This window comes from Artibeus jamaicensis, unplaced genomic scaffold (genome assembly GCF_021234435.1).
Source record: "Artibeus jamaicensis isolate MK-2021 breed Jamaican fruit bat unplaced genomic scaffold, CSHL_Jam_final scaffold_461, whole genome shotgun sequence".
Taxonomy (NCBI): Eukaryota; Metazoa; Chordata; class Mammalia; order Chiroptera; family Phyllostomidae; genus Artibeus; species Artibeus jamaicensis.
This window is the reverse complement of record NW_026522045.1, coordinates 8410885-8432703: the sequence shown is the minus strand read 5'-3', so window position 1 is coordinate 8432703 and position 21819 is coordinate 8410885. Positions and strand designations below refer to the sequence as shown.

The following is a 21819-nucleotide window of genomic DNA, read 5'->3' as shown; positions in this document are numbered from 1 at the left end:
CCTGGGACAATTTTAAGCATTCCAACATCTGAATTCTAAGGGTGCCAGAAGGAAAAAAAGAAAGAGCAAGGCATTGAAAACATAATGAAGGAGAACTTCCCCAATCTGGTGAAGGAAACAGAATTCCAGGAAGCCCAGAGAGTCCCAAAGAAGTTGGACCCAAGGAGGAACACACCAAGGCACATCATAATTACATTAGCCAAGATTAAAGATAAAGAATCTGAAAAGCAGCAAGAGGAAAGGAGACAGTTACCTACAAAGGAGTTACCATAAGACTCTCAGCTCATTTTTCCAAAGAAACCTTGCAGGGAAGAGGGGCTGGAAAGAAGCAGTCACATTCATGAAAGGCAAGGACCTACATCCAAGATTACTCTATCCAGCAAAGCTATCATGTAGACTGGAAGGGCAGATAAAATGCTTCTCAGATAAGGTCAAGTTAAAGGAGTTTATCATAACCAAGCCCTTATTATATGAAATGTTAAAGGAACTTATGTAAGGAAAAGAAGATCAAAACTATGAAGAGTAAAATGGCAACAAACTCACAACTGTCAACAATTGTACCTAAAAAAAAAAAAACCCAAACAAACCAACTAAGCAAACATCTAGAACAGGAACAGAATGACAGAAATGGAGAGCACAGGAAGGATTATCGATGGGAAGGAAGAGGGGAAGGTTGGGGGATAAGGTACAGGGAATAAGAAGCATAATTGGTTTGTACACATTAGACAGTTAAGAATAGTATGGGAAATGGAGAAACCACAGAACTTATATGTAAGACCCATGGAGATGAACTAAGGAAGGGAATGCTTATCAGAGGAGGGGTGCAGGGTGAAAGGGAATAAAGGGGAGAGAAATAATAAGATAACTGTAATAGCATAATCAATAATCAATTAAATATACTTTTAAAAAGTCCCAATTTCATCTTTTACTTCTTTGCGGTGGATATGAAACACTGCTTCACTCACCACTTCATATTATAGAACTAGAAAATGTAAACAGCAAATCCAAATTAATACTGTCAACTATATGCTGAATCACAATAAGTCTTCATACAAGTTCAAGGCTATTTTGCCATAGTCTGCACAAGCATATATATGCCCACAGGAGTGCCCCTGATGCACCAGTACAGGAACAGCTTTTTTTTTTCAACTATGCCTAACACATATTATAACATCATTATAGTGGCAACCATTTCATTGGTCCCTCTCAGGGGTTCTTTGACATTTGAAGAAAATCTTATTGTAAAAAATTGGTTGTCCTTGTTGATGTCAGATTCTGTGCTCTAATTCACTTCATTTGCTGGCAATCAAAAATTTCTTATCTCCTTGGATCCTGGGAAAGTAGCACCTCTAGCTCATTTTTCTCAGGTCCCCATACCAATCTCCCAAGGCTTAATATGTGTAGGAAGGTTATAATGTCCTGTTTGGGCAAGAGAAATAGTGTCTGTCCTTGAAAGCTGGTAGAAAAACTCACCTGGGTCTTTTTGTGCTAAACTATTCCAACAGCTATAAATCAGAAATTAATTTATAATGTGGAAAGTTTCTGAGACAGTAAAAATTCCTTTTCAAAAGGTGCTTCAAAAGTGCTATGTAGGCCCTGGCTGGTGTAGCTCAGTGGATTGAGCATGGGCCTGCAAACCACACAATCGTGGTTCAATTCCCAGTCAGGGCACATGCCTGGGTTGCAGGCCAGTTCCCAGTGGGGGACTCACCAGAGGCAACCATACATTGATATTTCTCTCCTTCTCTCGTTCCCTTCCTCTCTAAAGATAAATAAATAAAATCTTTTTTAAAAAGTGCTATGTATGTGGTTAATGTTACAGGAATTTTAATATGAATATCCCAAGAAAATACTTTGTACATTTTTTATCTTTTTAAGCACTAAAGTCATATAAACTTGTAGTGCCTCTCTTAAATTATTAATCACTGGAATACTAGTAGTCAATTAGAGTAAAACATTTCTTGGAACATCAGAGCCTTTTGTTTTGTTGAGTGCCTCCTTCAACAAAAAAATAAAATCTGTATAAATAAAAACCTGAACATTTCTGAAAAAAATTGGTATGCCCTAGACAGACAGTGATGATTGGATTAGTATATCAGAACATGGGTGTTTCAGTTTAACTTAGGGAAAATAAATAATTAAAAATATAATTTTCAAGGGAAAAGATGGATCAGGGTGATAAAATTAGATGATAGAATCATCTGACAAGTATTTTCTACAATACTATCATGTCAGCCTTTACTATGAATCCACACCCAATTATCTGAGCAATATATCACTACAATTCATGCCACTTTGAAATATGTAAGAGAGTTAGAACATCCTTGTTACAATGTCTGTGAAGAGCAGTGAATGGTATTTCCCATGGTCTTTAAGATCCCTTTGTGCATTAAAGAAACAAACAAAGGAACAAAACAATAGATGTACTATCTTCTCAATCTCCCAGACTCTTCACAATTCATGGTGGGGATAGTATAAATGAATCAATGTGTATGTGACAGTTCTAATGTTATTTTCGGAGACTGTATTTTCAATACACATCACCCTTGTAATCATGCCATAGTTCCCAAGATTAATGAGTGAAAAAATGAAAATCCACTTTCTCCTGGAAAATTTACTGGTTTATTAAAAACATTAATTATTCTCCTACTGTTCTGATAATCCAATTCTATATCTTCTAATGATATCTGTACTGAGGTGTCTGAATGACCAATTGTCTCAAAATTGCTTATAACCCAGATATACAGAATCATACTTTACTATAGTAATTTTCCTCAAATTGTACAGTTTGGTAAAATAGTCCTAGTCTCTCTATTCTCATAAGCACTCATCATTAGCCAAGAAACAACTCTAGATACAAATACTTAAATGTAAGATACATACTTACATTTAAGTATGGCCATACTTAAATGCCAAAGGGAGCAGGCTTTGTTATCAGAGTGATTCCTTATTTCTGAATCTGTTTCAAATACAAGTTCCTCTTTCTTTAGTTTAAGAGCACTGTTTTTCAAATACTTAATATACTTTTTGTATCTGACATAACCACACCTTTCCCAGTGTATCATTCTATTTCAGCTAAGTTAGCAAAAATGAGCTTGCCTTCCTAACTTCATTGATACATGCTCATAACTTTCTCTCCTGTGTCTTTGTTGTATATATTTAAGGTGTTATTAACATTCAATTTTTCCTTCTTTTTGGCCTCTACTAAGACTTTTCCCTGTCCCCAAAGTCTTGATTTCTGGTTCTGGCCCCAAGTTGACTCAGTTCCCCTTTTCTACAAATTTTATTTACATTGTACATCTTATTTGTTTCTACCCTGTTCCACCTAAGCTCTCCCTGAAGGGTGGAAGCTAGGTCCACTGTGCATCTGAGCCACTAAATTTGCTGCCCATTCTGATTATAGTAGTTTTTCTACACAATGGCAAAAAAGAATTTTAGCAGGAGCAAATTGATATGCATTTTCATGGGAGATAGTCTGCTCATGGTAAACCTGTCATAATAATGAAAAGCTTTATTAAAAGTAGTGAAAGCAAATAGATATATTCTACTATAGCATGGGATTTCAGCCCCAAATTTTGTTTGTCTTAGGCAGTCTGATAGCCAAAGTTTGCTGATATCTAAGGAGTAGGAAATGGAGATTGGGGGATTACATAAAAATGTATTTTGATTATACTGGGAATATTAGCAGTAACTGTGGAGTGCCCAAAGGTCAGCTCATGGAACTCTTCATATTCAAAATGTTGCACATCTTTGTTGCTGCAAGTTTCCCTGGGGTTACCTGTCCTGACTCCAAATGCTATTCAACTATGTAATTACATTCCACAGCTCTGTATGAGCATGTACTGGGAAGTCAATTTTAGTAAGCTGTGGGTAGTTCATCCCCTTATTTGGCTCAAAATATTTTCTGTTCTGCTTTCATCTGTAGACAAATAAAAAATAAGGGGACTGAATTTGGGTGGTATAATTAATACTGTCTAGTTGAAATTATTTGTTTTATAGAAATACCGTCTATGCTTTAAAATTCTAGCTATTACACTTTGTAATGATTGTCAAGCACTCTCTGGCCGTAAATATAAATGACAAACATTTTGAAATGTGGCTATTGTTACCATAGTTACAGAATGATTTTTTCCTATTTAGCATTCAGGTAGTTTAGAAAAGTATATATAATTATGTTTTCTAGAAATGTACTAAAGGTTTTACTGTCATGAATAATGAGCTCTTCAACCTCCTGCAAACATATCAAATGACATAGCCTTACTTTCAGAGTAAGGTTGGAACAAGTTGTTCAAATACAGTTACAGCATATTGTGAACAGAACTAATTCATCTGTAAGTACAACCACCTGTTCGGACTCAAAATCATCCTCTTCTTCAGGATAAAGTAGCTTAGAAAGGGCTTGTAGAGTTGAAACTGAAGAAATAGTTTCAGTTTCCATATTTTCTGATTTCATGTTTTTAGTTTCTGTATATTCAGGTTCCATATTTTCCAGTTCCATATTCTGAGGAATAATCAGAAAGAGGTATTTTAGTTTTCTATTTTAAGACATGTTTTTTATTGTCATATCTTCCTTCTTTCCTTGGGTCACTCCATTATTTATTATTCTTCCTTGAAAATCCTTGTAAACTCCTTCAGTTATATATGTAGCTAGCTGACTCACAGACCAGGGGTGGCAAGTCAAGTCAAATATTCAGCTTACTTTACTCAAACTTCATACTCAATTTAACAAGCATTTATTGAGCACCTACTAGAGTGGTTCTAAGGTTTAGTGTGCTTGTGGAGTTGGTTAAAATGCAGATTTCAGCCCTACCTCTAGAGAGCATGGAGTCCATATTATGTAGAATGTACATCATTATTTAGAAACATACTTGTGTAAACAAGTATCTGTGTTATGCATGCTGTCTCAGGCTGTATATTCCGTGTAATGAACTAAAAAGAATGTTTATTGTGGGGTATGACTCGAGGAACTTACTTCACACTTTTGCCTCAGCTAAGCCTGTACCTTCTGCTTTATTTAGATTTTTAATTAACTGTAGATTACACCTAGCATTTTGTTACCATTAGAGAACTCAAATGGGTTAGTTCACAAAATAGAAACAGATTCATAGATACAGAGAACAGACTGAAAACTCTCAGAGGGGAGGGGGTAGAGGAGTTGGGTAAAAAGAGGTGAAGGGCTTAAGGAGAAAAAAAAAACACTGAATAAAGACAACAATATGGTGGTTACCAGAGAAGAAGGTGGGAGAGGGTAAAGGGGGTATAATTGGTGATAGAAGGCAACTTGACTTGGGGTGGTAAAAATATTATACAATATACAGATGATGTATTATAGCATTGTACCCCTGAAACCTATATAATTTTGTTAACCAATGTCACCCCAAAAAATTCAATCAATTTTTAAGAAGAAAAGAAAAAAGAAAAAAGTTCACACAGAATAAACTGTTTTGCTGATTATAATAATGATACTGGAAAAGTGTATTGTGAAAATTTTAGGAAATAATACATTAAAAATATAAATAAGAAAATCACAACTACATATAATCCTACTAACCAGACATTGGTCTTTTAAATAATCTCTACAGTTATATTTGGAGTAGGAATTCAGGATCTTTAAAAATCATGGAAGTGTCAGACTTGAGTAACTAACCTGAATAAAGACTGTAGAATTAGGCCTATTTTTAGTGAGTTAGGCATAGATGTAATAGGAATCTTTTCTATATTTCTGCTGATATTTAAAATATAGTTTTATAAAATTAATTCACATTACACATTACTTTAGTGCTATAATTAAATCAATAATTTTTTTGCATTGTGCCTAGAACAGGAATACAAAAGGGATTCTGAAATGTGTACTGGCATAATCACCTGTCAAAATCAATCTGCATGCAAATGGTGTTTTATAAATGTCCTGTTTTATTATAATTTTAACCATTATTTTTATTTTAATTTTTAAATGGGAAACTGATTTTAATAACTATAGGAGATGTCAAGAATATGAATCAAATGTTAAATTGTCATGTACATGCAAGTATAGACGCGGTATATCACAGTGGTTAAGAGTAAGGGATCTGGAGTGGTTTGGGGAAAATGCAGACAACTGCAATTGAACAATGATAAAATAATTATTTTTAAAAAGAGTAAGGCGGGTGGGGGGATGGGATGGGAGAAATAGAAAAAAACTGTACTTGAAAAAAAAACTAAATAAAATTTTTAAAAAAAGAGTAAGGGATCTGGAGTCACGCTCCTAGATTTGTTATGTATCACTTACTTCCTAGCTCTGTGACTTTTGGCACATAATTTAAACTTTCTGTGTTTCATTTTTATTATCTATAAAATGAAATAATAACAATAGTGCTGCCTCATAGGGTTGTAACAAGGATTAAGTAGTTCGATACTTGTAAAAGAGCTTGGAACAGTGCCTGGTACACACTTAGCACTAGACATGTTAGCTATTACTGGTTCTTTAAAAATTTCATATTTCTGGACATGAATATCACTTCTCATAATTATGTTGAATAAGTTAATGATAAAACTAATTTCACTGGAAACTCATTAAATTGGAAAAAGTGAAATTAAGAGGTAGAAAAAAATCTTTTCTCACAGCATGGTCTGGTAGTCTGCTATGGAAATGAATAATATTTACTTAATATTAAAAGCAAAAAGTTTAAAACATTTTCTACCTTTGAAAACAAAAGGGATTCTGCTCCGTCCTACTCCGTAACCATTAAAATCCTAGAGGAGAACATTGGCAAGAAAATCTCAGATATTTCACGCAGCAACTTTTTTACTGATATGTCCCCTAGAGCAAGGGACATAAAGGAAAGAATAAACAAATGGAATCTCATCAAAATAAAAGGCTTCTGCATGGCTAAAGAAAATACTATTAACATAAAAAGACAACCCCCTGGCTGGTGTAGCTCAGTGGATTGAGCATGGGCCTGGGAACCAAAGGATTGCAGTTCAATTCCCAGTCAGGGCACATGCCTGGGTTCCAGGGCAGTTCCCAGCAGAAGACTCACGAGAGGCAACCATACATTGATATTTCTCTCCCTCTCTCCTTCCCTTCCCCTCTAAGGATAAATAAAAAAAAAAAAAAGACAACCAACTGTACGGGAAAACATAATTGCCAATGATACTTCAGACAAGGGTTTAATCTCCAAAATATACAAAGAACTTACACAACTCCACTCTAAGAAGACAAGCAACCCAATTAAAAATGGGAAAAGGGCTTGAACAGACACTTCTCCAAGGAGGACATACAGAACATCCAGAGACACATGAAAAAATGCTCAATATTGCTAGCTATCAGAGAGATGCAAATTAAAACCACAATGAGATACCACCTTACACCAATCAGAATGGCTATCATAAACAAAGCAACAAACAACAAGTGTTGGAGAGGTTGTGGGGAAAACGGGACTCTAGTTCACTGTTGGTGGGATTACAGACTGGCACAACCATTATGGAAAACAGTATGGAATTTTCTAAGAAAACTAAAAATGGACCTGCCTTATGACCCAACAATTTCATTGCTGGGACTATATCCTAAGAACCCTGAAACACCAATCCAAAAGAACCTATGCACACCAATGTTCATAGCAGCACAATTTATAATAGCCAAGAGTTGGAAGCAACCTAGGTGCCCATCAGTAAATGAATGGATCAAAAAATTGTGGTACATATACACAATGGAATTCTATGCAGCAGAAAGAAAGAAGGAGCTCCTACCCTTTGCAACAGCTTGGATGGAACTGGAAAGCATTATGCTGAGTGAAATAGGCCAGGTGTTGAAAGACAAATACCATATGATCTTACCTTTAACAGGAAGCTAAACAATGAAACAAACAAACAAGCAAAATAAAAACAAAGACACTGAAACAGAGAACAGGGGGACAACAACCAGAGGGGAGAGGGGAGGGAATTTCAGGGGTAAAAGGGGAAGGATTTATAGGAACTAGTATAAAGGACACATGGACAACAACTAAGGGGGTGGAAATGGGACAGAGGTGGGGGGCACGGGGAGGGTGGGCTGGGATGGGAGTAAAAGACAGAATACTGTAGTTGAAAAATAATTAAATAAAAAATTTTAAAAAAGAAAAAAAAAACAAAAGGGGAAAATGGATACAAATATCAGATGCAATGATATAATTATCATTTTGAGATTGTACAGTGAGAATTTTAAAAAACAAATATAGCAAACATTGGTTTCTTATTTCAGCATTACCTACCTAATAAAAGTGTTGTGATGCCATTTTATGCAATGATTTTGAAAGAGTTTGCTACATTGTGAAACACTATGTAAAAATATCATTATTGCCTGGCACATAGTGCCAGATCCCACAGATGCTTGATGATGAGGCTTCTGAGATCTCAATGGTGGGCTGGTGAGAGGGGAAATAAACTGAAACTAGTAGAGCTAACATGGAAGAAGGGTATTCAGAAGCCCCAAATATAGTGTCTGAGATAGTAATCAAAACTGTGATTCAGGTGTCCTGATTTGCTAGGCAGGAGCATGGCTGGGGGTGGTTTCAGGATATGATCAGTGTTTCAGGGAAGGAAGGTTGAATTGTCAAGGTTATAGGGAGGCCCACTTAGGGTGAAGTAGGACCCTGGCCCATAGATGAGGGGATAGACAAAGACAGACAAAGGTATAGAATAGGGCAGGACTAAAAGTCACAACTGGGAAAGGGAAAACAAACCAGGTACTGCATCAAAGGCTTTCTCGTGTCAACTGGGTGACCACAGTACAAGTTATAAAGAAAGCCTGTGCCTCAGTGGGTACACTGAATACTGGATTTAGGGAAAGTAGATTAATTATAAATCCCCACACTGGGAAGAAGCCTGGGCCTGGTTCTCATTTGGTGAGAAGCAGGACAGTATAGGTGGTAGGAAGCTATACCTGTAGACTAAACGTCTTCAATAACTGAAATTGGCATGTAGTCAGCAGTGGACAAACACCGAATGAAGTATGATTAACTTCATACAAATCTTATATTTTAAAGTAATCCCTTTCCACAATCTGCTTGTGGGAAGCGAGGGAAGTGACAGAAAGTGGGATGAGAGCAGAGTAAGCAGCATGTCCTCTCTCTGACTCCTCCCCAACAGAGAGTGCCACAACGCAGCAAAGAGGGTTGCTCTGCCCTGGAAAATACCTAGACTCCATCCCTTACCACATAACAGGTGCACCAACACAAAGAAATATGGCCCAAATGAAAGAACAAATCAAAGCTCCAGAAAAAGAATGAAGTGGCGAGGAGACAGACAACATATCTGATGCAGAATTCAAAACACTGGTAATAAGGATGTTCTCAGAAAAGATTGAGCTCAGTCACAAAATGAAGGCTACACAAAGTGAAATAAAGAAAAATACACAGGGAACCAACAGTGAAAGGAAGGAAACTGGGACTCAAATCAATAGTTTGGAACAAAAGGAAGAAATAAACATCAAACCAGAACAGAATGAAGAAACAAGAATTGAAAAAAATGAGGAGAGGCTTAGGAACCTACAGGACAACTTTAAGTGTTCCAATATTTGAATCATGGGAGTTCCAGAAGGACAAGAAGAAGAGCAAGATATTGAAAACTTATTTCAACAAATAATGAAGAAGAATTTCCTCATTCTGGCAAAGGAAATAAACTTCAAGGAAGTCCAGGAAGCCCAGAGAGTCAAAAAAAAAAAAATGGACCCAAGGAGGAACACACCAAGACACATCATAGTTAAGTTACCCAAGATTAATGATGACAGAATCTGAAAAGCAGTAAGAAAAAAGGAGACAGTCACCTACAAAAAAAGTTCCCAAAAGGCTATCAGCTGATTTCTCAAAAGAAACCTTGCAGGCAAGGAGCTGGAAAGAAGTATTCCAAATCATGTAAGGCAAGGACCTACATCCAAGATTACTCTATTCAGCAAAGCTATCATTTAGAATGGAAGGCAGAGAAAGTGTTTCCCAGGTAAGGTCAAGTTATTTTAAAGGAGTTGATCAGCACCAAGCCCTTATTATATGGAATGTTAGAGGGACTTATCCAGGAAATAGAAAATCAAAACTATGAAGAGTAAATAAAATGCCACCACAGCTATCAATAACTGAGCCTAAAAACAAAACAAAACAAAATAAAAACAAACTAAGCAAACAACTAGAACAGGAAGAGAATCACAGAAATGGAGATCACATGGAGGGTTATCAGTGGGGAGGGGGCTGAGGAGAATGAGGGGAAAAGATACAGGGAGTAAGAAGCATAATACGTAGGCACAAAATACACAGGAGTAGGTTAAGAACAGTATAGGAAATGGAGAAGCCAAATAATGTATATGTACAATCCATGGACATGAACTGAGGGGGCAGGGAAATGCTGGAGGGTGGGGGTGGTGCAGGGAGGAGGGGTATAAAGGGGATAAAAAATTGGGACAACTGTAGTAGCATAATAAAAAATACATACTTAAAAAGTAAAATAAAATAAAGTAGCCCTGGTTGGTGTATCTCAGTGCATTGAGTGCGGGCCTGTGAACCAAAGGGCTGCCAGTTCAATTCTCAGTCAGGGCACATGCCTGGGCTGTGTGCCAGACCTCCAGTAGGGGGCACACAGGAGACAGCCACACACTGATGTTTCTCTTCCTCTCTCCTTCCCTTTCCCTGCTCTCTAAAAATAAATAAATAAAATCTTAATAACAATAAAGCAAAATAAAGTAGTTCCTTTGGAAGGTTATACACTGATACAAATTATGCTATCAATGTTCAAAATATTTTGAAATTCCTTAATATGTACTGCCAAGAAAATAGGTCCCATTATGGTATGACTCAGTTTGATAATACATGAGATTTATCTCCAAGTAATTTCTAGATATATCTAGATATCCCATCTACTTTCAAAATATGAAGATTTGCTACTCTGAGGATATTCAAAAGAATGTATTACTGGCCTCTAGGCAAGTCTAAAAGAGTAGTTTTCAAAGTAATATGAGCAATAACAAGAATATTAAAATGAGTGGGTAGTCTTATAACTACTTTAAAGGGGATGCTACTCCTTGGGACATATATGTTTGAGTGTATTTGTTAAACAAATCATTCATAATAATTTATAGTAACATTTTATTTATCTGAAGCATATTATGGGTTGGACTTCTTAAATTCCAAGTTATGTTGGCATAAAATAACATAGATTCATACTAAGCTAAATTAAAGTTATCACAATATAATTGGCACTTTAGCAAAACAATTGTATCAAATCCTCTGTAATAATAATCTGTAAACACAATATAAGAAATCATGACAAGTTTGTGGATATTAAATTTTGAGACACAAAAGAATCACCAGTAGTATTAAGAGAGGAAAACAAGAAGGTGAATTCTTGAAAAAAATTATAAATTTAATGGAACTAAGATTCTACTATCTTTTTAGAAGTCTAACACATTACAAATAATTTACTAGAATTTATTTAAAAGATATTAAAGATATTCATTTGACACAAACAGATAACATTGGTAAAACTAAGTCAAGATGTTTTTTATGAACTATACAGTGTTATTTATTTGTAGAGCTATGTTGTATGTAACTTTGATATACATTAAGTTTATCTTGAGACCAGCATTCAAGGTTCTTCAGGATATTACCCAAACCTAATTTTCTTCCCTTCCCTCCTATGCTTCTCCTACATGTAATTTGCATTTTGTTAAAAATTGAACTACTTATTAAATATATCCAATAATCTTCTGCCCTTGGAATATATTCTTCCTCTTGCCTAGACTACTCAGGTAGTGTAGTGCAGAGATAAAAAAATATTTCAGAGTCACAATGCTTACGTTTGAATCACACTGCCACTTAAATAGGCCAATGAATTTAAACTAAAAAAAAAAAAAGTAGGACTTTCATTTAAAATATATTACTAAATCTTGTACCTGAGATTTGGTTATTTAGAAAATAATTTTCTAGGCCCTTTGTTTTTATTTCTTTCACTTTCCTTTGCTAGGCCAATTCCAATGGAAGCATATTCTAGACAGAGTTTCTGATTTTCCTATGTCAACCAGAGCCCTTAGGGCCACAATGAGCTAAAGAGCTGACCACTTCAAAACTGGCTCATTACCAAAACATTGGAACCAGTTAGGGACTAAACAAGCTCAACCAGAATAGCTCCAGACCAATGGCACTGAAGCAATATCAATAACCTGGTTGTGAGGGTTGGGGTCATGCTTTCTATTTGATTTGCCTCCATTCACAGTGTCAATGGCAATGGCTCTTTGACTTGAACTAATTGGAGAGAAGTCTAGGTTAAATTAGTGAAAACTGTGGTTTTTAGACTACTCAGAAAGCAATGCTATTTTATTTATTTAACTATATGTAGTACATAAAATAATAATAAAGAATCTTCCAATGGAATCCTTTGGGAAATTGTTTAACAGGTAAATACATACTCCTTTGTAAAGACTATTCATAGCTAAATATTTCAAAGTATTCAAAAATCCATTTACTCTCTTAAATAAACTTGGCATTTGTTTTGCAACTTTACTTACATAATGCTTTATTTAGCCATACTACTATTAATATTCTTCTAAAAACACAAAAGTAATATCACCTTTGCCTATGTCTGAATTAAATTATAATATACTAATTATTTCCCCTTTTTTACATTTTTTCACAACTATACACATTCATGATTCTATGTCCATGAAAATAATTCATCTTTATGTTTACAAAACCAAAAATGGTTTCTTTTTTTATGTCTAAATTTCACTGCCACTGAATGTACCAAGGCATGAAGAACTATGGAGACTTAAAAAGAGTTTTGTAGCAAACTTAAAATATATTTAATGGAAGATGATTTTTGAAAGAAGATGGAATTTTTCATAAACCTAAAGGTCAAGAAATGAGCTTCTTTTTTATTTTAGCCAAACTTACCACACTTGTCAATAACTTTTTTCTGTTTCTCTGCCTCATTCTCATATTTCTTTCACCTCTATCTAAAAAGTACTTGGGACAGAAAGTTTTCCTTCAGTACTTTGAAAAATTTCCCCAACATGCATGTTTTCTCCATATTCTTTAGGAAATAGTATCTATCCTGAATCCTTTTCACAACAGGAAACTCTTAAGAGAAATGACCCCCATCTCTCGGTCAAATTCAGTTTTCTCCCCTAACTCAAATTTCATTTTTTGATAGTTTCTTACTTGATGAAAGGGACGTACTTTCCCAATTAGCCCTTGATGAGTAGCAGGTTTGATAGGTACACGTTGTCTTTATACACTACACTCCCGTTTTCTAAGTATGAACTGACTGCCTCTTACTCCTCAAGGGATCTGCTCAAAGACGGTTGGAACCCGCAGGCTAGGACATTCACGTTCTTGAACACCGAACGTTGTCCAGGTAACAATGGCACAGGCCAATTTTTTTTCAGCATTATACTCCCTAAAAATTACATCCCAACCAAGGCATGGTGGTCCAGGATAAATCATGCCTATACATGTAAAACTCCCACTTGGAGCACCCAGATTTACCAAGAAGGACACGTAGTTTTCACACTCAAATTCGTGTTACAACCATAGTGTGTGAGTGGAGTAAAAGGTTGAGAAGCCTACACTTGTTTATTGTTGCTTTAGGACATTGGATCGGCATCTATCCCCTGTATGGTAAAACTGCCCCCACTCTAACTCACATTCTGATAACACTGAGTTTTGTTAAAGCTTTTTGCTTAGAGTGTCTCGGGCAGGGGAATTTAGGATCTGCTCTACCTGCGACTTGCGGCTTTTGGGGTGGGCGGCGGGGGCTATTTCTCAGCGTTAAGTACCTAGAGTTCTCCCTACTTTTCTCTGATAGCCACGGGATCTGAGGACTGTTTGTTTCCGCCCCCAGGAAAGGTATGGGTTCCTCACCTGGGTCAGTTTTCTGGTCTCAGGCTAGGCTCAGAAAATAGCCCAGAGCTGTGAGTCTGTTGCCTGGGTAACAGTTTGCTTTCCCCCCGCCCACCTCCCGGCTTCTTGACTTGCGTGGCCAATCGTGGAAGAGTCGTACCAAAGTCAACCAATCCGAGCGCTTGCCAGTCAAGGTCTATGGCTGCCCTTTTCACTTAATAGGTCGACCAGCTGGCCTCTGTGTTGGCCAGTGTCACTCTAGCAAGAGCTTGTATTCTGTGGAGTCTGGTTATTTCCGGCCAGAGTGGAACCCAGCCCCGCCTCTCTGGCTGCCACCCAATTACTTTGGGGTCCTGATAGTGATCGGCAGTTGCGCTAGCTACCAAGGGTTTTTGTTTGTCCGGGGTCATCCACAGGCTTGCTCTTCATTAAGCTTTTCCGTCACCCGAATTCCAGATTGGACAACTCCGGAGTAGCTGCAGCTGAAGGGTAGGCTCGGTGGTCCGGCGGTTCAGAGGTTTTGCGGCTGCTCTACACTTGCTCCCCACGACTCCTTCCCACCCTGCGACAGAGACGAGAGTTTTGGTTCCGCCCTGGCTTCGGGCTCATGAGTGTAACGTGAGCTCGCACTTCCCCCCGCTCCCCCACCCCCGTGGTTGTGGTCAAGCCTGTGTCTAGAGCGGCGGTGGGAGCACCCCTTCCTCGGCCACGTGGGTCCTGTTAGGCACCAGCTGGAACTCTCCGTAGCTCCCACTTCCCGGGACATCGCAGTACCCGGGGACCCGCTTTCCCGCCTGAGACAGGGGAAACGCAAGTGTGCTTCTGGCTTGTCACTTTTTGGCAATCCGAGAGTATCTTCACTTAGAGGTACACTTGTGACTGTAGGTTCCGACAAATTCCGTGGTTTGGTTTTAATCAAAGGGGTAAAACAGGGATGGCTTTGGAGCATTGGAACTGATTAGCTCTGTTCGCTGGTGGGACCCTGCATTCCTTATTTGAGTTTTCTAAGCAAGAAGAGATAGAATGAATTTAATGGATAGTTACTTTTGGTTATCCAGGCCTTGGAATTTGATAATGAATTAAGTAAAATGCTTTCCTTCTTTCTCCTGTCATGTTTTTCTAACTTTCACCCCATCTGGCGAAGGTGACAGGGAAGCTTGAGTAATTTGTTTATTCTACTTGTTACCACGGTAAAAACAAAACAAAAAACAAAAAAACAAAAAACAAAACAAAAAAAACTGGAGGTAAAATGTTCATTTTTCTCTAAAGTTAAATTATTGGTTTTGAGGCCAAATTACGTGTACCATAATACCCCTTATTCCTAGCTTATACTTTTCAGATCCTTTGGCAATGACTCACAGTTAATAAATAAATTCTATATTGTGACCCAGCACATAATACAGATAGATATCTGTTTCACAAAATAAGTACTTAGTACATTCAGTGGACTCAAATACTTACCATTATATATATTTTAAAAATGTAGATCACAACCCACTAATAAATTGTCATTAACAGTTTGAAAAATGCTGGCCCTTAGACCTTTGGTTTTCAAACTTGTGTGTGTTTAGGAGTTAATTAGTATATTTGTTACAAATGCAAATTTCCTTGGCTAACTCCAGGAACTGGTTCTATGGTCTTTGGTGGTTCATGTAGCATATACAAAGTGCTTGGTACAGGGCCGGGCTCACAAGTATTCAATAAATGGTAGTTTTCTTCTTGAGAAACAAATGATTTTTATCTTTAGGGTTACAATCACCACTTCAAGGTTTGGCCCGCTCTTAGCAAGGTGAAATACAATGCTAAGCACTGTGTTCTCCAGAGCTGAGGAGTTAAGAAGGTAGGAGATTGGTCCTGGATCTGAGATAAATCTTAAAGCATTTGACTTCTTGGACAATTTTATAAATACAGAAACTTAGGGCTTAAGGAATACTAAATTGCAGAGGTTCAGTAAGATAGCACTCACTTGATTGAGTCTAATATTCTTGTCCATCCTGCTTTGATAGCAGGTCAGATCTAGGGGCAGAAGTTAAAATGGGATGAGGACTTCCCTGTATTGCCTATCCCAGAAACAGAGATAAAAGATTTTCCAGCTTTTGACTTCTAGGTTGGCTTTAGAGTAATGAAAGTTGAGAGATCTAAAAGTTTTAAAAAATACACCTAAAAGTTTCTGTGGGTTATAGTTATGAAAAAGTGATATAGGTTAGATAATTATTTTATAATATATAGATAAACTGTTTTAAAACACTATTTAAATAATTTATTAAACTATCATTAAAGAAATTAAAGATGAAAATTTCTTTTGATTTGACTACCAAAATAACTGATATTTCTATTCTCCTTCTATTGTATATATATGTACCCATATTTTTACATAATCTTCATTTTCGTTTATAAAATATTTTGTTCCTTTTATTTGATACTGTTCTGGAAATTTTTCTATGTTGATAGTCTTCATATTTTTCATTATTAATAGCAGCCTAATATTTCATAGAATGAGATGACCATAATTTACTCAGTCTAGATAAACCAACAAAATATTTATTTCTAGTTATTCCATGCAATCTTTAGCACTGTAAAATCTTGGCTGTTTAAAACCATTTATATAACTTTCACTTTTCATGAAATTCAAGAGGGATCCTAACAGGAAGGCCAGGTATGTGGACAGGAGCTGTGAGGTTTTTTTCTCCCTTGAATGTATAGATTTGCCTGGTAGGTTTCTATGTGCTGGAGTAGCAGTGATTAACCACAATATTCATTATATGTATGAGACTTAGGTTGAATGCATTTTTTAACTAATAAGTATAAACGTTTTCAAAATGATTTTCTATAAAAAATATGAATAGTAGCAGATTCAAGCAGATCCAAGTGACACAGTAACACTCAAGCTGATTAGCTTTCTTTATGAATACATTTTCCAAAGATTATATGAGTGTGTATTCATTTATAATTTTAAAAAATCTGGTATTTACCTCCTCCCACAACCACATCAAACTTATAACTAAACTACAGGACAACCATCATTCAGAACTGCCTGACATATAGATGAATGGAGGTCCTATGACCAGGGAATTAAGGGAAGAAGCGACATTGAGACTGGTAGGAGGGGCAGAGACTAGGGTGAAGATGTAGAACTGGATGGTCCCTCACCCACATGTTGCCGATCAATTTTGGGAGGAGTATCTTGATGGCAGAGGTCCCATCCTGAGAAACAACAGGTCCCAGCCCACACCAGGCACCCCATCCTAGCATTTCAGGGCCACGAATAGAAGTCCCATAACTTCTAGCTGTGAAAACCAGTGGGGATTGAGGCTGAGAGAAACAGAGGGCTTCTGGAGTTGTAGGCAGTTCCTCTGAAAGGGCCCATACATAAAATTACTTAGACTAACTCCCTTTGAACTCCAGTACTATGGCAGCAGCCTGAGAGGCACCAGAGATATGTGGGAGGATCCGAATTGTCTGGCGTCAGGGAGAGAGCTGGGGGCCGGCTTTCTCTGATACAGAAGTGCTGGTAGAGGCCATTGTTCTTTGGCTGAGCCCTTCCCACATAGAGCCAGAAGGCTGGCACCATATCTGAGACTACATCAACCTGGCTTATACTGTTCACCCTGCTCTGGTGATTCCTAAAACCCTGCCCTACCCAACATTCTGGCCCAACCAAACTGTTTCTAGTGGCTTTTCCATACAAATGGCCTGGCTTGGCTCATGCTTTAGATACTCCTAAAATATTTGAAACAAGCAGCACCTGGCTTCAGCATGCCGGTACCTCTTGCTAACTGGCCCCAGGCCTGGCACTAACAGGAGCTGGTCTTGGTTTGTAGCTAGGCCTCTTCCGGATACCTCCAAGCCCAGCACAAGTAGCAGTCACCTGCAGATTGCTTTGTAGCTCATGCCAGGTGGCCCCAGGCAGAACTTAGGTGCTGGCTGACCTTGGCCTGCACTTCCCAGGCATTCCCAGGCAAGTGTACCCAGTGGACAGTTTTAGACAACGTTGAAGCATCACCACCCAACCACCTCCACAAGTGACACACTCAAGGGGCAGATTCAGTGGGCACCAGAGCCCCACTGAAGTAAGTACTACTCTGTGGGTTTGGCCTTTTACATTTGATCCTTCATGGTGGTAAGAGGTTGGTTGGTGATGAGGGTCAGAGCCAGTGCTTGCAGCTGATTGGCCTGGGGGTAAATCCATTCCATTGACATGCCAACAGCAATCAAGGCCCAACTAGAATAGGAGGGTATACACAGCCCACACGGGGTGCACCTCGAGTACCCAGCTTAAGTGATTGGGAAGGCTGTGCCACTGGACTCTATAGAACACATACTATATTAGGCCACTCAACCAAGCCCAAGAGTTATAGCATCTCTACCTAATACATAGGGACAAACACAGGGAGGCTGCCAAAATGAGGAGAAAAGAAATATATCTCAAATGAAAGAGCAGAGCAAAACTCTAGTAAAAGAACTAAACAAAATGGAGACAAGCAATGTACTAGATGCAGAGTTCAAAATACTGGTTATAAGGATGCTCAACGAACTTAGTAAGAATCTCAACAGCATAAAAAAGGACAAGTTAGAAATGAGGGATACACTAACTAAAATGAAGAACAACTTATAGGGAATCAACAGTAGAGTAGATGAATCTGAGAATCAAATCAGCAATTTGAAATATAAGGAAGCAAAAAAACCCAATCAAAACAGCACAAAGAAAAAAGAATCCACAAAAATTAGGATAGTGTAAGGAGCCTCTGGGACAAGTTCAAGCATACCAACATTTGCATCCTGTGGATGCCAGAAGAGGAGAGAGAACAAGAAATTGAAAACTGCTCTGGCTGGTGTGGCTTAGTGGATTGAGCGCCGGCTTGCAAACCAAAGGGTCACTGGTTCGATTCCCAGTCAGGGAACATGCCTCAGTAGAAGGCCAGGTCCCCACTGAGAGGGTTATGAGAGGCAACCACACATTGATATTTCTCTCCCTTTCTTTCTTCCTCCCTTCCCCTCTGTCTAAAAATAAATAAATAAATGAAAAGAAATTGAAAACTTATTTGGAAATAAGAATAACCAAAAATCTTCTCTAACTTGGTAACGGAAATAGACATAGAAGTCCAGGAAGTACAGAGAGTCCCAAACAAGATGAACCTAAAAATGCCCACACCAAGACACATAATAATTAAAATGCAAAAGGTTAAAAACAAAGAATCTTAAAAGCAGCCAGAGAAAAGCATTTTGTTACCTACAAGGGAGCTCACATAGACTGTCAACTTTTTTCAAAAGAAACTTTACAGGCCAGAAGGAAATGGCAAGAAATATTAAAAGTAATGAAAAGCAAGGACCTACAACCAAGATTACTCCAGCCAGCAATGCTATCATTCAGAATAGGACAGATGGAGAGCTTCCCAGAGAAGAAGAAGCTAAAGGAGTCCATCATCACCAAACCAATATTGTATGAAATGTTAAAGGGTCTTCTTGACAAAGAAGGAGAAAGAGAAGGAAAAGATAAAAAATGTGAACAATATGACAATAAATAAATATAAACCAACAATTGAATAAAAAAGACTAACTGAACAAGCAGAACAGAAACTAACTTGTAGATACAGGAACATTTTGGCACTTGCCTGGTAAGAGAGGCTGTGGGGGGAGTGGTGAAAAAGCTGAAGGGATTGAGAATACAAATTGATAGTTATATAATAGTCATTGGGATGTACAATACAGCCTAGGGAATATAGTCAGTAATATTCTAATAACTGTATGGTGTCAGATGGGTGTGAGTTTTAGTGGGATGATCACTAAGTTCTATAATGTCTAATCACTGGGATGTGCACATGAAACTAATATAATATTGTATGTCAACTCTAATTGAAAAATAAAAATGATTAAAAATGAAAATATAAATAAAAGACATCTGTAAAAAGTTTTAAAGGTGTCAATTACGATGACTGGGAAAATAAAGTTATAATTGGCCTATGTTAGCATATTTCCTTTTTCAAAGTACATATATTATCTTATTTTGTGTTGTAACATTTAACCAGAAAAGTAAAGACTATTATACACAGTCAGCCATGTGTTACCAAAGATTTAACAGTTGTTAGCATTTTGCCATAATTTCTTTAGATATTATTTTTTAAAGAACTAAAACAGCCCTGATTGATGTGGCTTGGTTGGTTGGTTGGTTGGTTGTCATCCTGCACAGGAAAAGGTTGCTGGTTTGATTTCCATTCAGGGCACATGCCTGGATTATAGATTCGGTCCCCAGTTGGGGCAGGTATGCAAGGTAACTATCAATGTTTCTCTTCCCCTCTTTCTCCCTCCATTTTCCCTCTAAAAATAAATGAAATGTACAAAAAAAACCCCTAAAACATTATAGCTACTTCTTTGTGCCCCTTCTGAATCTCATTTCCTTCCCATCTCAGAGATAAGTGTTCTTCACAGGTTGTTACATATTTTTCCTGTTTTTAAGTGCACTCAAATGAAGATGGCTATAAATTGTAATATATTGTTTTGTATGCCTTTTAACATGAACATAAATAGTATACTGTGCTTACTGTTCTGTAACTTGTTTTGGTCACTATTGTTTTTGAGATTTATTCATATTGACATTATGTGGATAAAGTTAGTTATATTTTTGCTGTGAATTATTCCATCATGTAATTATGCCACTTTATTTTTCTAGGTTTATTGAGATGTAATTGACATATAACATTGTATAAATCTATGGTGTACATTGTAATGGTTTAATATATATACCTGTTGTGAAATAGTTACCACAATAAAGTTAGTTAACACATTCATCAAGGTTTTTTTGTGATGTAAATGTTTAAGATCTATTCTGTTAGCAACTTTCAAGTATATAATACAGTATTGTTAACTATAGTCACCTGCTGTACATTGGATCCCCAGAACATGTCTTATTTAGCTAATTGTATTATTTTAATATTATATAATGTATTATTATAAGATCGGCTATTAATTAGCTATTGTTTATAAATAATAGCTATTATTTAATAATGGTTTATTATGTGCCACATGCTATCCTAATTTATCTCTTTTAATTGTCACCTCAAAAATATGTTTGTACTATTTGACCATTATCTCCCTATTTCTCTGGCGATTTGCAGCCACCATTGTACTCTGTTTCTGTGAATTAGACTTTTTTGATTCCACGTGTAAGCGAGAACATAGTTGTCTTCTCTGACTTGTTTCACTTAGCATAATGTCCTCAAAGTCCATTCATACTGTTGCAAATGACAGGGTTTCTTTCATTTTCATGCTTGAATAATATTTCATTATATGTATACACACACACATATACACATTTATATATGCCACGTTTTCCTTATTCTGTCCTCTTGATGGACATTTAGGTTGATTTTATGTCTTGATGATTGGGAATAATGCTGCAATGAATATGAGATACAGATATTTATTGATGATAGTGATTTTATTTCTCTCAGATAAATACTCAGAAGTGGGATTGCTGGATCATATGGTAGTCATATTTTTAATTTTTGAAAGAACCTCCAGTCCTGGTTGGTGTGGCTCAGTGGATTGGGCACAGGCCTGCAAAACAAAGGGTTACCAGTTCGATTTTCAGTCAGGGCATATGCGTGAGTTGCAGGCCAGATCCCCAGCAACCCAGGCATATGGGTTGCTGAGGTTGCTGGGGTTGCTGGGGTTGCTGGGGTTGCTGGGGTTGCTGGGGCAACCACACAAGAGGCAACCAAACAGCACACAAGACCCAACCACATATTGATGTTTCTCTTCCTCTTTTTCTCCCTCCCTTCTCTCTCTAAAATTAAATAAATAAAATCTTAAAAAAAAAAGAACCTCCATACTATTTTCCATAGTGGCTGTACTGATTTATATTGTTACCAAACAGTGCATAAGGGCACCCTTTTCTGTACATTGTTGCCAACACTTGTTATTGCTTGTCTTTTAGATTAATAGCAATTTTAACAGGCCTAAGGTGTTATCTCCTTGTTTTTAT

The 21819-nt window shown here is 37.2% G+C and overlaps 1 protein-coding gene across 2 annotated transcripts in view; it reads right to left on the bottom strand.

The window, feature by feature from the left end:
* Positions 1-13932, bottom strand: part of DNAAF6 (dynein axonemal assembly factor 6) — a 71495-nt gene extending 57563 nt beyond the window's left edge. Inside the window, exons 1-2 of one of the 2 annotated variants that reach the window (XM_053657515.1) lie at positions 13860-13932; positions 4343-4501 (exon numbers count right to left, since the gene is read on the bottom strand). In XM_053657515.1, coding sequence (XP_053513490.1) covers positions 4343-4498 — 156 coding nt within the window. In that variant the 5' untranslated portion in view covers positions 4499-4501; positions 13860-13932. The remainder of the gene's footprint in view (positions 1-4342; positions 4502-13859) is intronic. The other variant, XM_053657516.1, reaches the window with a different exon arrangement.
* Positions 13933-21819: the final 7887 nt, after the last annotated feature.